Below are 15,886 nucleotides of genomic sequence, written 5' to 3' on the forward strand. Positions count from 1 at the left end.
AAATGTTGGTACTGCCAACATTAACATTCCTCCCCTGACCAAAAATCCAGTTTTGAAGGATTTTAACTCTTGTGTTTTAGCTTGGTTGCTGGTTGAGCTAAGGTTTTTGTACTTTTAAAGTTATTGTTGAGACCATATTGTTCTTGTTGACCCTCTTTTCCACTTACAGAGCTAGTTTACTGTTTTTCTTTGAAACAAATATTCAAAAACATTTAACCTACTGATACCTCAATTAATGTAATTTTATTAGTATCTATTTTTATTTTTGAAATTTACTGCATTTCCCACCCTCGACTTATACGTTTCCCCAGTGTTTTATAGTAAAATTAGGTGCCTCGACTTATATGCGGGTCGATTTATACACAAGTATATACGGTACTTTAGTCTTATAATCAATCTCCAGACGAAACCTTGAGATTCGGGGAGGGGGGTGTAATCTACCTACCTAATTTCATTTTATTGTCTATCTTTATTTTACCTACATTACTACAAACTTAAAAAAAATAACCTTCTCATGACTTCACACAATTTCTTATCAAAAACATACATAAATACTTAAAAAAAACCCTATTACTTAATAGCAAAAACTTGGGAGGAGGTACTAATACACTTTTCACAAAATCGTTACATGCCTAATCTCAAATTCAACAAAAACTTTTCAAAATATATTTTTTCTAGTTATTTTATCAATATATTTATCTATTTATTTACTTGTAAATAAATTTCATTTGCAACTAAATGTATTGCATTTTAAAAATAAAAAACACCACACTCACCCTCCCAAGACTCGCCAACTCCTGCCTTAGCGCTGCCACCATGTCTTCATGACGGCATTTCCTGGTGTTTGAGATTCGTTCAATTATGTCACTGTTTTTCTTCTCAGGAACTTAGAATGACAAAAACGATTTAGACTGCACGGGCAGCAGAAGAAGTTAGTCTGGGTGGATATAAATTAAGTATCTAACAGGTTTGTAAGAGCCCCATAGCATAGAGAGGCAAGAAAGAGTTCTGCAGTCAAAGTTCTGCTCATGACCTAAGTTTGATCCTGACAGAAGTCGGTTTCAGGTAGACACCTCAAGGTTTACTCAGCCTTCCGAGGTTAGTAAAACGACTACCCAACTTGCTGGGGGTAAAGATGGCGAGAGAGGCCATGGGCAAACCACCCCATAAATACAGAAAATGACCTGGTGCTTGCACAGATGACTACCTTTACCTGAAAGGTATGACAATGTCTTTGTGTGGCAAGAGTCCTCTTTGCAGAAGCAAAATGATCTTTTCTCTGCACTTGTCTACAGTTTGCTATCTTAATGACTCTGGCAACTACTGTAAAGTAAACCCTCCCTGCCCGAGTGAGGGTTAAAGGAAACAGCTTGGCAGTTTCTGAATGAGGCCCATAGAAGAGATTAAAGAGTGTCCAATTGGTATCCAAAAGAAGGTCTACAGTTGTCCCATCCATAGTGTGACTTTCCTGATCCCAGTATCTGTATATTGTGGGTCGAAATGAAAAACTACTGTAAATGGGAATTTTAATTACATTATTTAATAAAATAAATGAACAACTACACAATTCCTTTTTTTAAATGATATTTGTAGAAAAAGAACTGCAGCTCAAGGCGTGTTTATGACAATCTCTCACATAACATCTTGCGGTGATCTTTGTGTCTCAGGTTTTACATGGTTTTCCAGATTGCAGGGGGCACCATACCTCTAAACCCCACAATGTGAAAGGGACAATTGTAATTTTTTTCAAGCATGCATCATCAAGAAAAATTCACAAATACGTTATGAACACTAATAATAAAACTCTTGTGTACAACTTTTTTTAGACGAATCGTCTTATATTCAAGGTCATCTTCCTTTTGGGTAAATTTCAAAATAAACCATTCCTCACTTTTTCAAAGAATGGAAACAGATTCAAGACATCCAATTCCCCAGTGGAAGAAGTAAATAATCTAAGGAGTATGCTTTCAAAAACACAATCTTATGCATCATCCATCTAATCAAGACTATACAGATAGCATGATTATTAAGAATACAGGTCGCTGTTACATTAATAGTACTTACTAATGATTTCTGCAAGGCCTCGGACTTCTCGGGCAGCAGCTATGTCCTCACTTACTTGAGCCTTTTGAAGTGCCTGAGTTGAGATTTCTCTGAAATAAAAGGCAAAACATTAAAATTCAGCAGACAGCTCCCAGCAGAAACATCGGAACCACTCTGCTGGATCAGACCAAATGTCCATCAATATTCTATTTCCAGTAAGAAGAGATGTCTTGGGGAAACTCACTTAATAAGGACGATGCATGCTGGATGGCTTCAAATCTAATAAGCCATTTGATGCTAGGCTATCCCTTGGTTTCCTCAACATTTCCTGGCTTCCTCAACATTCTCTGGACTTTCCTTACCTTGTCCTACCTCCACAGAGGAAGTTCCAACAGCAAGTGTTGTGGTTAGGACACAGACTCCCATACAGGAACTCCTCTGCCCATGCTGCCAAGTACCCAACTCATGCTGCCAAGTAACCAAAGCGTATCATTCCTTACTTGTACAGCACGGGGTTTTCAGTGAAGTCATCGCTGGGCAGTCCCTCAACCCACATCTGCTGACGGTCCGATAAAAACCCGCTGCTGGAATATCCTTCCACTCGCCTCACCAGTGGGATCCTGCCTGGATTCTGTGGCAACTTGTGCTGGGCTAGCTTGCTTCTGGCCTCCCCAAGAGTACGCACCAGCTTTGTCTTGTCGCAGTCAAAATAAAGACAACAGAAATGTTCTGAGGGGGAAAGAAGGTGCTACAAAAACACAGCATGTGCACAGCCAAGTTAAGCACTCTGAGGAGATGAACTGCTGGAAGATTCATGAATAGAATACTCTGGTGTTTTTAAAAAGGGAAACATGAGCACCCTCCATCAAACTGACACACCTCACCTCTCTCCAGTGCTCTTCTTAAACTTGAAAGGCAAAAAAGAGAGGCCAAGAGGCAGCATTTGTCTTTTTCCCTCCCTGGGCAGTGTTGGGTCAGAGAGGGTCACTTTCAATACAGTTGTACTACACATTCCTTGATTGCAGATCATTTGTAAACAATTCAAATGTATTAGGTCTGCCAGCTTTTGTTACTAGCCCTCATCCTGTACCTTTAAAAGGGGCACAATGTGCAGAAATTAAACAAAGGAAGCTTTTCCTATGCCTACCTCTCTTCTCCAGGAAGCGTTTCACTTGCTTAATCTTTGCGATGCAAAAATGGAGTCAGTTACACAGGGAAGCCCCATTGCATGTCATAAAACACCTTTAGCTTTAGAGACCTTGATGTCCTGTGCCTGCACAACTACCCTCCAAGAAGGGCCACCAACAGTCCCATTCTAACCCCAAGAGTTGGCTACTAAGCAATAGCAAGGCCTGTCCTTTTTCTTTCTAACTTCAGCCTGTGCTTTAGCCTCATCCTGAGACACAAAAGGAACAAACAACGTTTCTCATCGTGCCTCCTCCTTTCTCCAGGAAAGGGTCCACCTGCTCTGCCTCACATTAGATGGATGGGAGGGAGGATGCTGCATTTCACTGAATTTCTTTCAGTAGTCAAATGCAAAAAAAAGGCCCCAAAGTCAACAAGTGAAGTGCAATCAAACTGAGTTGGCAAGACCTTCTTTCTGAATCAGCTCTTTCAGCATTTGCTACTCCTCTACCTCATCATCAAAGATCTGATTGTAGATTTTTCCACTGGGGACAACACGCGACACACCGACTAGCGTCATGTTGCACAGCACTCCTTCACTCTTGGTTGATCTGAGGCAGAGCGTTTGCTGGATCAATTGAAAAGGAAAGACAACAGGAAAGAATTATTGAATGAGTATACAAGCATTTCAAGAGTTAAGCATGCTACAAATCAGGGGGAGGTAGCAGTGTTGAATATAAATGGATTTTTATAAATATGGACTTCAACCTTTGCAGACCTGAGATTCTCCAATAGCCCAAGCATCTTCCAAGCACACATGGAGTATAGAAGAGGTCAGTGGGGGGAAAAGAGACACAGCACAGGAAGGTACCTTACCAAAGATCCATAAACAGCCATTGGACTTTCCCTATTTTTGTTGCTCTACCCCAGAAGTCTCTGATGCCTCTTGACATTTTTTTGGCACCCTGAGATCCCTCATCTAATCTTGTCTGCAACACCTCAGGGTCTGTCAAACTCCCCGTTCAGACAACAACTCGCTTGATGGGTTCCAGGATTTTATTGAAGGCATGAGAGTAACAGCAAAAGACAGTTCTGGTGAAAGGGCGCCAAAACTGTTGATAATATGTTGTAGCAAATTCCCACCAAGCCACAGAGCTCCAAGGCCAGATAAGCACCTGCAAAAGCAAAAGCTCTCCCCAACAGTTCCCCCCTCCCAGCAAATGGCATCCTGACAGGGTCTCCATTTCACAGAGACACCAAATTCCGTCGCCCTGAACCCTTTCTTCTTTCCCTGCCCTTCCTGCCTTTTCTTTTTTTTTTTTTCTGAACATTCAGCCTGATCCCAACTTCTGCAAAACACAAACGTTGCCAGGCTCCCTTGAATCCATCTGACTGGTCCTTCCTCATTTTAAAAAATGGCACTGCTGTCATCTTAAAGCAAGCCACAAATGACTGGGGCTGAACTTGGAAAACTTCTGATCGTATTCTACTTATTCAAGATTAGATATCGCAGTATTGCAAAGTGCATAATCAGGTGTACTTAGGATTATTTCCTTTCAGGCTGATCCTCTGGATACTTACCTGGGAGTAAGTCACATGACAGTCAGTGAGGGGCTTGTTGGGGATGCCAGCCTCCAGGTAGGACCTGGGGAATCCTCTAAAATTACAAATCATCCCCAAACGACAGTGACCCCTGGAGAAAAGGGGTGCTTTGGAGGCTGTGCCTGCCCTCCCCAGACTCCATCCCTTGGATCAGGCAACCCCAGGGATGCCAGCCTCCAGGTAGGACCTGGGGATCCCCTGGAATTACAGCTTATCTCCAGGCTTACGCGATCTGTTCCTCTGGAAGAAAGGGATGCTTTGGAGGCCGGACTCCGTGGCATTATGCCCCACTGAAGTCTCTGCTCTCCCCAGACTCCATCCCCAAATCTCCAGGAGTTTCCCAACCTGGAGTTGGCAACCCTGCTCCCCAGAGAAGGCCCAACCACCCTATGAAACGTGGCAGCATTGCAGGCTCCTCCTGGCTCTGGCTACCTGCGCAGGGGCAATTAATCCCTGCAAGTTCTTCCTAGCCTCTGAACAACTCCGCATTTTGCATGCATTTATGCAAATAGGTACATGCAAATAAGACCCTTGAGTTGGCAACGGGGGAAGAGAGTACTTGGGACTCTTTGGACCCCCTGATATGTAGAGAATAAGGGGAACTGCGGATTCTTCCCAAAACTGGAGGGAGGGGAGGAGGGGGAGGAAACTGTTTTCCCAGCATGCACAGCGTGATGATCCTCCCCCCGCCCCCCCCGCATTCACAGTGGTACGAGAATTGGGGGTAGTAAACCCCCCTGCAGTTATACCAGCAGCCCCCTCCTCACTGCGGCTCTCCCCTCACCTGCGCGCCCCCGACCAAACCAATCCTGCACCCGGCCTGAGGATGACCAGGCCCGGCAGCGTCTCCTGGTTTCCGTGGCAACTGGGCCCAGGAGGAAAACATCGCGAGAGCCGGCGAGATTCAACACGGCTTCCCCAGGGGAAACTAGCGCTGGTTGCTATAGAAACGCAGACAGCGGCCGCCGTCCTGGGCGGCTCTCCTCACTTCAGCGCTGCCCGCCTGACGCTGTCGGGACCTTTTGCTGTTTTTATTAGTGTTTGGTCGCTTTCTTAAAAAAAAAAAAAGGCTCAGAAGGGATCCTTCCAAACACATCTCTCTTTACCCGCCCCGCCCCCCCCCGTCTAACTGCACACAGACTGAGCCTGTCTGAAGAGCCGCCCCCTTCTGCAGAAAGCGGCTGTTCACAAAGCAGCAAAATCAAAGGAAAAGAGGCCTGTGAGAGGGGATGCATTGAAAGGAAGGACAGGACGGGCCCCTGGAGACCACGGGAGGGGGGAGAAGGCCCACTGAAGATGCGGGGGGGGGGGGGCAGGAATGCCAGTGGGCTCGCATGGGCGCCACTAAAAGACATGGCAGCACCGAAAGAGTTGCAACAAAAATGTGGCATGAATCTTCCAGAAAGGTTTCTGGGCCCAGGAAGACTGCTCTGGGACTGGAAGGACAGCACCCACCCACCCCCGTTGGAATTATGGTCCTAGGAACCGAATCCCTGGGGCAGGGGTCTGCAACCTGTGGCTCTCCATATGTTCATGGACTACAATTCCCACCAGCCCCTGCCAGCATGCCCTGGGGCTATGCTGACAGGGGATTATGGGAACTGTAGTCCACAACCAGAGATGGGATCCAGCAGGTTCTCACCCGTTCCCGAGAGTGGCTTACTACTTATTTGTGTGTGCCGAGAGGGGGTCACTAATTGGGTCCGCTTTTCCGTTAGAAATCCCATTAGGTCCAAAAATCATAAAGTCCTGTTGTTTCCTATGTGGCTGGTTAGCGAAGGTAGAAACCGGGATAATTCTCCCCGTTGGGCTGTTTTAAAAACATGTTTTAGAAATATGGCAAAGTTCCCTGTTTGAGGAAAGTCTCCTTCTTTTGATTTCTAGAAACAAAATTAAGTATTTGAAAGTATTAAGTATTTGACAGGCAGTCAATTAGAGGAGAAGTAGTCGTTTCTGTTGGCAGTAGACGATAGGACTTGCTATAATGAGTTTAAATTATGGACAGAAAGATACCAGCTGGAAATTAGGAACTTTTTTACAGTAACAGTTTTTTACAGTAACAGAGAAATTATTAACGCCCCGCCCCCGGAATGTCCGGCCACGCCCCCGTCATGCCCCGCCCAGCCCCATTGGCGCTAAGCCACTGTTTGAATCCCACCACCAGGGGAACCTGTTACTAAAATTTTTGGATCCCACCACTGTCCATAACATCTGGAGGGCCGTGAGTTTGACACCTAAAGGGACTTTTTGCAGAGTGGAATGACAACCTCTGGCAGTAGCAGAAGTGTTCTGGGAATGGAATGACACTCCCTAGGATCAGAACAGAGGTGTATTCCTGCGGAGAGAAGTAGCACAGCCTCCAGTGACCTGCTGTTAAAAGCTGGGGGGGCAGGGCTTGGGGCAGGGCCACCCCCCTACCCCCACCAACCGCTGTGCTAAAAAAATTAACTGGCCATTGGCAGGGGGACTTACCAGGAGCAAAAGGAGGCCATTTGCCGGTGTCGCCAGCAACCCAGGAATGACAGTTCCAGCATACCCCTGAAATTACATAATCAAGTCACTGGCAAGGTGGGGATGCTCTGGAATTTGGCCAAAACTCTGGTAAAAATGACATTTTGTCAGCAATACTGGCCAAGGTCTTTCTTTGGTCCCAGTAAGCCCCCCACCCCCACCTCACCTTACAGTTGCCAGTGAGGATCTGGCAACCCTACAAGTGTGTACTTCACCCTGTTCAGCAGCCTCTCTGCTGCTTGGTTGCTGTCTAGCAAAGTTTACCCTAGCAAAATAATCATTTCCATGAAGTCCTCAGTCTCATTTCCTACCCTTTCACTCCTTTTTTTTTAGCTACCCGCTTTATAATCAAAATAGTATTTTTGTGTCTTAAATTGGGATGTCTTCAATACTCTCATTTTGTTCCTAGTCTGCTAAAGTACAATTTCTCTCATGTTATAAAGCCGTCCACATGCTCTGGGCTAAGATTATTAAAACAAGAAAAGTGTGTTGCTATTTACAAAACCTTCAGTCTGGTTAGAAAACCTTTGGTCTGGTTAGGACAAAGCCTTATCACCACTTCCCCTTTATCTTTCCAGAACCTGTTAACTATCGTCATTCCCTGTAAACACCCCCCCTCCCAAATTTATAAAGGACACCCAGTGTATCTTAGAATTTCTATCTTAGAATATTACCCATCTGGGCATTATCCTGCTGTGAAGAGTCTAACCATTTTACTACACATAAGAAGTCTCATTACAAAGTGAATTCAGACAGTCTGCACCCCACCCCACAATACCATCTGCTTATCTGCCATCCACTCAGGCCTTCCTCCTACAAGTTGCTGATACACATAGATCTGTGTGCGTTAAAAACCTTAACAGCCGAACAAAGACGATGCCTGTCGTCAGCCTACATTTCTATAAAAAAGCATTCAATTTTTCTTATTCGCTGAACGGTTAGGAACCGGGACAAATAGCTCTGCAACACAGTATCCCGACATCCAAGTAGGAATGGTTCCTTCTTAACTACACATCAACCATTGAGTAGCTAAGATGTTAGTAGTAGTATAAGTGGCTGAGCAACTTGAAAGATTGGTTTTTCAGCGAGTAGATACGGTCTCAAGAATTGGTGCAATTCTGTATACAGTTACAAAATGTTTAAATGTGTGTGGATTTTCCTGTGGGTAGGGGGAGGCAGATGTTTAATATCTGCAACACAGTTCTACATTTTCCCCCATCCATTATTCCATATCGGTTAATCGGGGGTTCCCTATCGAGGACATTCAGTCAGAAAAGAAACTGACCATTGGGTCCAGACAGTAGGAAACAGTATTATAACATTTAGCCAATATTTATTATGCATGGTAGGAAGAATCAACTTTCTTGTGAGAACTAGTGTAAAAGAGATTGGAGTATAATACAATGGCCAACAACTTCTCTTATCATTGGAAATGATTAAACAAGTTTCTGGCCCTGAACTTATTTTTACGCAGACGCTTTGCCTATCCTGAGTAGGTAGAGTTAAGCTGCCCGGGGTCGGGTGTAAGCCTATGAAGATGACTGCGAGAGATCAGTAATGAAGAAAGATCAAATGCAACCTCTAAAAAGACAGAACTGGGATTCACCCCCCCCCCCCCCCCGTGGGAATGTCACTAATGCAGAAAATAACACATTTGATCAAGCCTAGGGATGTGACCGCGCTGCCTGGGTGACTTTTATTTCCCCAGATCCGCCAGCTCTCAGCAGCGCAGAGGAACAGAAACAGGACCCAACACAGCAAGAATATTGAAAATAAAAATGAGTTTATTGAGATGCTGACCTACGTGTCAGCACCTCCACACCACGGCAACTGCAGCTGCCTTGCAGCTTTACAACAACTTTTATACACGATCTCCTAAGGGATATAAAAGTTGTTGTAAAGCTGCTAGGCAGTGCAGTACAGGACAACCTACGCTAATTCATTCACAAAATACAAAGGAACAAATCATTCATCTACAAACACATAGGAACCAATTAGAGTCCAGTGGGCAGTCCCTTCTTGAATTTCGCGGCCGAAGCAGGGCAAGGCGATGACGTAGGCACAGACGGGAAAAACACAAAAGAGTCCTTTGGGTGCTTGGGGTCAGGAAACGAAACCTAACGATGACGGCACCCTTATCTGCCTGCTGGTGGGATTAAGGCAGATGGAGGCGCTTCTTCCGGGGTCCCTTTTGTCAAACGTCTATTCATGGTTTTAGCAAATGAAAGGGTCACGCCCAGGTGGAGCAGGGGTGGATTCCTCCCTTGAGTCAAGGAGGTTCCAAGCAGACACAAATAGAAAATACAGCTACAATTCCTACTTTCTACCTAATACAATTTGTTCCTACCTAACTTATACAGAAATAAAACATAGTTCCATCGTTATTTAAAAGCAAGATCAGAAATGGAATAAATCATTTCTGAGTCCGCTATCATTTTCCCCCTTTCTGGGCTTTCATGCCATGGAACCATGGCATGGATGCCCAGACAATTGCACAACCTGAGAATACGGGGGAGGGGACCCTGGACACGCTGGGTTGTCCATGGGTGCGAGGAGCATAATAGGTTCCTTGCAGATAGCAGGGTGCACTGGGGGCCTTTGCAAACATACAGCACACATTTTGGGCAGACATTGAATACAAAAGCATACAAGCAAACCCAGAACAATAATTTGGAAACCAAAAAACACCAGAGGATGCAAACAGGAAATGTTTGGTAGCCACCCCAAGAGGGAATCCCAGAAAGAGGATTGGCTAACAGAGTCCAAGGGGTGAACAAGGTCCTATAATTCGGCCACATCAGTGGTAATGTTACCTTCCAGATTAATATAAAAACAGCAGTGATCACCTAGCATGGCACAAGTTTCGCCCTGCTGTGCAGTGAGGATGTCCAAAGCTCTCCGGTTCTGCAGAACCATATCTGCTACAGACTGTATCTTGGTTTGCAGATCCGTGACTGCTAATGCGGTGGCTTGGAGACCAAGGTCCACTATAGCGGAGAGATTTTTGACTGCTTTCTCCAATTCATACACTCCAAATTGCGGGAAAACCATACAAAGAAATGTACTAAACCAGGGGTGTTGTTCTCCAACCAGGGGTTTTTCAATTGACCTTGGGTGCCTGCTTCCAAGATTTAAGACAGGGCGACCCTTCAGTGATTTGTATTGTTGGAGATCCCAAACTGCAGAGCCAAATGAGCAAAGACCTTTCCAATCATGGTGAATAAGTTTCCTTCCCACTGTCCCACATACGAAATACTGACTTTGTTCACTTAAAAGGAGGGCTCTTGAGCGGAATGGGTAGGCAGATTGCAAGGATTTACAGTTGGCAGATACGAGACTATTCCCGCTCCCAGTTGAAACACAAAATTGTAATACAGCTAACCGAGGCAGAATGAAGGTGGCGGTAGCCTCCCATGTATTATTTACATTTCGCCAAACATGACCCAAGGCTCCTGTCTCATGTACGGAGATTCATAAAGAGGTGTATGAATCCATCAGGGACGAATAGCTTTTGGGGGATTGACCGGCTATAGAGAGGTAAGAAACGGATCCAGCTTCTAGGACCCATTTTGCGTGTTGAAAAGTTATTACTGCTGCACAACTGCTGAGGGGGAGACTACCGTAGTCTAGCGCCCCCTCGGACTTGTGAATACACGAAGGGAAATGACCCACATGATCCGCCTGTACAGAGGTAGAGAAGATCTCCCTTCCCTTTGACCCAAAGCGAGAAACCTTGGATAAGTCCCAGTTGGCTGGCACATTCACCCATTCAAACTGCGGGGTCCTAACTAGAGGCCAGTGGAGCAAGTCAGTGGTTTCTGACGGTGAGGACCTGAAATCAGACCACCAGTTGAGGGGTTTCCCCAACTGTTTGTAGTGTGCCCAGGTTCCCGTGTAAGCATTTTGAGTTTTGTAACATAGCCAACAGTCAGACAGGTTACCGAAACTGGCCAGAAATTGCAAGGGAGGACAAAGGGGATGATCTAAAACAGCATAAGTCCCTGAGGGGAAGACAAACAGGACAGTGCATAAGGCGAAAAGTCATGAGGCGCCCTCAGACGCCTCCCCCTTCGCATAGAGAAGGGCCCCCGGGTGTTGTGCCCTCTCGGAGCAATTGAGCGAGGGTGGAGGGTAGATTCGCTGGGCGGCATCTTGCTTCCTCCGGACTGGTGAGCTGGATCCAGAAGGTCTTTGTTCTTCCTTCTCCTGACCCTGGGAGCAAAAGACAAGCCTGAGACTCTGGGCCCCACTGTGGCAATGCAGCCAGTTCCCTCATGAAGATTACAAGGAAAGCCAGGCACTTTCTTCGGTGTATAAGCTCAAAGACAGAGGTGCGGTAGTGTGGGCAGAGTCCAAGATAATACGTAGAGGCGTTTGAAGCTCTCCAGTGACCCAAAAGTCCGAGGCTACTGGGAGGAGGCAAGGTGAGCATTCAAGGTGATTTCAAGCGCTGCCCTCGGTGTCATCCTCTCGCTCAGCGTCCACAACTGGCACAGGCTGGGGGTCGTCGACGGGCTGGCAACGGAGGTGCAGGCGAAGTCCCGGCCCCAATTCAGATGTCCAGAGAACAGCCGAATCAACAACTCTATCCCTTCTCAGTTCCTCGAGCGCAGGAGGGGACGCTTGCTTCAGGCGACTGTGATGGACCCAAGGTTTCATCCCATGGAGCTTTACTGAGGAGTAGGTAGTGAGCAGAACCTGGTGAGGTCCCTTCCACACTGGCTTCAACGGGACCTTTTTCCAGGACCTGAGGTAGACCCAATCGCCAGGGTTGAAAGGGTGCAAAGGTGCGTAGAATCCCGTGGGCTTCAGCTCATTAAGGATCCGATGCGAAGTGGAAACTGTGGCTGCCAAGCGACACAGAAATTCAGCGGTCAGCGCATTCCCGACCTCTCCTGCATCCTCCAGACCTGGCCAGGTCAAGGGGTAGGGGCGGCCGAAAATGACTTCAAAAGGGCTGATTTTAAGCCGACCCCGAGGGGTCGTCCGGACTCGGAGCAATGCTAACGGGAGTGCCTGTGGCCATTTTAGGGAGTGGTATCCCCCAAGGATCCGTTTTGGGACCAGTGCTCTTTAACCTATTCATAAATGACCTGGAAGTAGGGGTGGGTAGCGTGGTGGCCAAGTTTGTAGATGATACCAAATTATGTAGGGTGGTGAGAACCACTAAGGATCGCGAAGAGCTCCAAGCGGACCTTGATAAATTAGGTGAGTGGGCTAAGAAATGGCAAATGCAGTTCAATGTAGCAAAATGTAAAGTGATGCACATAGGGGCAAAAAATCCAAACTTCACATACACGCTACAGGGGTCAGTGCTATCAGTCACAGACCAGGAAAGGGATTTGGGCGTCTTAATTGATAGTTCCATGGGAATGTCAACTCAATGCATGGCAGCTGTGAAAAAGGGAAACTCTATGCTGGGGGATCATTAGGAAAGGAGTTGAGTAATATTGCAAACTGCAAAGAAAGTTGTCGTACCCTTTATATAAAGCCCAGTTACGATGCAGCTGACCGCACTTGAGTATGTGTATTCAGTTCTGGTAAACCACATCTCAAAAAGGATATCGAAGAGATAGAAAAAGTGCAGAGAAGGGCAACGAGGATGATTGAGGGACTGGAGCACCTTTCTTATGAGGAGAGGCTGCAGCATTTGGGACTCTTTCATTTGGAGAGGAGACGTCTGAGGGGGGATATGATTGAAGTCTATAAAATTATGCATGGGGTAGAAAATGTTGACAGAGAGAAATTTTTCTCTCTTTCTCACAATACTAGAACCAGGGGGTATACATTGAAAATATATTAGAACTAATAAAGAATTAGGGAAGAATTAGGACTAATAAAAGGAAACACTTCTTCACGCAACGTGTGATTGGTGTTTGGAATATGCTGCCACAGGAGGTGGTGATGGCCACTAACCTGGATAGCTTTAAAAAGGGCTTGGACAGATTTATGGAGGAGAAGTCGATTTATGGCTACCAATCTTGATCCTCCGTGATCTCAGATTGCAAATGCCTTAGCAGACCAGGTGCTCAGGAGCAGCAACAGCAGAAGGCCATTGCTTTCACATCCTGCACGTGAGCTCCCCAAGGCACCTGGTGGGCCACTGCGAGTAGCAGAGTGCTGGACTAGATGGACTCTGGTCTGATCCAGCAGGCTAATTCTTATATTCTTATGTTCTTATCATGTAGAACACTGATTAAAAATGTGGCAACTGCTTCAGAAATTTCTACATTAGGGCTGTTCAATAGCTTAGACATTTTTAGTTTTGTCTGAGAAAAACAAATTCTAGAGGTAGTAAAGCTCCCAGAGCGTTTCTAATATCATTATACCTCGAACAGTAAAGCAGAATATGAGGAATTGAGTCCATAGTGTTGGGACAGTACCGACAGCAACGCTCACTTCGTGGGATGTTAAGGAAACGACCTTGAAGATAGACAGAGGGGAATGAGTTGCACCTTGCCCTGGTCATGACCCATCTGCACTTATAGTTAACAAGCTGTTCTAAACATACACCAGGGCTAGATTTCTGGGGTGTGATCCCAAAGTATAGAGGGGAACAAGAGCTTTGCGCAGCACTCGGGAGAGATTGGGATTCCTGGTCATACAGTCTGGTCTTTAGATGGTGGTAGATTTCCTTGGCGGTAAGCATATGAAGAGACTCCCATGAGAAACCCAAGGAGAGATTTTTTTTTTTCCAATATGGAGCCACTTTGAAATTCCCAGGTCAGGCACCAAACTAATCTTTCAGAGAACCCACATTCTGAGTCAAACCTAGCAAACCTAAGGTCCAGGCTGATTTCCAAAGCCAGACCCAAATCAATTCAATCCAAACCCTGAACTAAATCTAAACCTAAGACCCAAGCTGACTTCCAAAAGTCAGGTCAAAACCTATCTTGCCCAGACCCAGACTATGTCTAAGCCTGCAATCTTAAACCCAAAAAAAACCTATATCTAAGCCTAACAACCTAAACCAATTTCCCCCTCTAAGAATCACGGGGATCTCACCTGTCTTCAAAGTTCTATCGATGTCCCTGGGCGGTCCGTGTTGTTGCTCCAAGAATCTTGCCTCTGGTCTTGAGCGTGGCATGCAGCTTCTGACCAGCTCCTGTGTTTCGTTGCACCCTGAGAGTTCAGGGAATCTCGGTGGGACCTCCAAAACTGTTACCCACAGCCAGGGGTAACTAGAAAGTGATTTCAGAGTGATTTCAGCTTTGTCAGCAATGAGCAATAGTGATTTCAGAGTGATTTCAGCTTTGGCAGCAGTGAGTGGATGCAGAGGCAGGCTGCCTTCAGAGCAGAGGTTCTTTATTGTGATTTCAAGCTCTTTCCAGGCCAGACCGCCCAGTACAGAACGAAACACAGCCCTTTTTTATACAGTCTTTCACCTTGATCAGGAGGGAGGGCAAGGGGCAGTCCCCTGCCACATAATACTGTACAATTTAAAACAAAGAGGAGGAAGAACCAGTCTTTTGTTTTGCTGCTGATGGGATTAAGTCCCAAAAGAAAAGGCTGCCAATGAATCTTGCGATCCTAGAAGTGGAAACTTCAATAGTCCAATGGGTCTTGAGATCCTAGAATTGGAAACTTCAATAGTCCAATGAGCTTCTGGATCCTGAGAGTAAAAAACTTCAAAACAGATCCAATAGCAAAACAAGGGTGAAGCATCCTTTGTTAGTCAAAAGGTCCTTTTGTTGGTGAAGATGGGATTACCTGGGTGTTGGTCCAAACTGAATTCCAGGACTAGTTTCCTTGTCCCTTAATATCAACCTTTCTGGCCACTGCTTTGGCCATCAGACACAAATTTCAAAAATAACATTTCTAAACTTAAACGTTAGGGAAACCTTAAAGGATAAACACATGTACTTATACTTATGGGCAAGGCTTTACAAATACTTATTGGCATGGCTTTCTTAAATCTAACAATAACAAAACCTTAAACTAACTGAAGAACCTAACTAAACTAACATCCTAAACTGCAGGCACATCACAAATTCAACCATATAGCATTGGCACAAACATACATATGCGTTCTCTGTGAACCTTATGGAGGCTTCTGAACCACACAAGTCTCCGTGTCCAGGCATGGAGCCAGTGTAGCTAGGCAACCTGACTTCAGGAAAATATTTTGTTTATTTTCCTGTCGGTAACACAGGGAGGCTGGCTCTTGAGCAGGAGCTGGCCGGCGGCTGCAGCACAACAATAGGCAGCTCTGCCTCAGTTTCCCTTGGTCCCCCTCTCTCTGGGTTCCACAGGGCAGACCGGAAGTCCTGGAGGAAAAGCTGCTCAGCCTTCCTCCCCCTCTTGTTTAGATGGCGCAATCAAGACACTGGGGCATTCGTGGTACAGAGAACCGTTCTCCACATCTAAGGTTTAAAAGTATTTATTACAAATAAAAATAGTTACCAGTATCTTTTAGCACCGCACCAGATTGAGCAAGGGTTTCCAAAGCAAGTGAGATAGAAACACAAATTCCCTGCCCCTACCTCTTAACATACCCCTAGGGGATGGGGCGGTATAAAAATGTAAACAATAAATAAAATAAATAAATAAATAAATAAAAATAGCTAGCAGTTGTTGAACACAGGGTAGGCATGTAAAATTTAGA

The 15,886-nt window shown here is 45.6% G+C and overlaps 1 protein-coding gene across 1 annotated transcript in view; it reads right to left on the minus strand.

Annotated features, from left to right (window-relative positions):
- Positions 1–5,656, minus strand: part of CCDC180 (coiled-coil domain containing 180) — a 98,612-nt gene extending 92,956 nt beyond the window's left edge. The window contains exons 1-5 of the mRNA XM_048504458.1: positions 5,555–5,656; positions 3,680–3,796; positions 2,544–2,737; positions 2,065–2,153; positions 777–886 (exon numbers count right to left, since the gene is read on the minus strand). Of these exons, the coding sequence (XP_048360415.1) occupies positions 777–886; positions 2,065–2,153; positions 2,544–2,737; positions 3,680–3,796; positions 5,555–5,656 (612 nt within the window). The remainder of the gene's footprint in view (positions 1–776; positions 887–2,064; positions 2,154–2,543; positions 2,738–3,679; positions 3,797–5,554) is intronic.
- Positions 5,657–15,886: the final 10,230 nt, after the last annotated feature.

The sequence above is a fragment of the Sphaerodactylus townsendi genome, linkage group LG07 (genome assembly GCF_021028975.2).
Source record: "Sphaerodactylus townsendi isolate TG3544 linkage group LG07, MPM_Stown_v2.3, whole genome shotgun sequence".
Classification (NCBI taxonomy): Eukaryota; Metazoa; Chordata; class Lepidosauria; order Squamata; family Sphaerodactylidae; genus Sphaerodactylus; species Sphaerodactylus townsendi.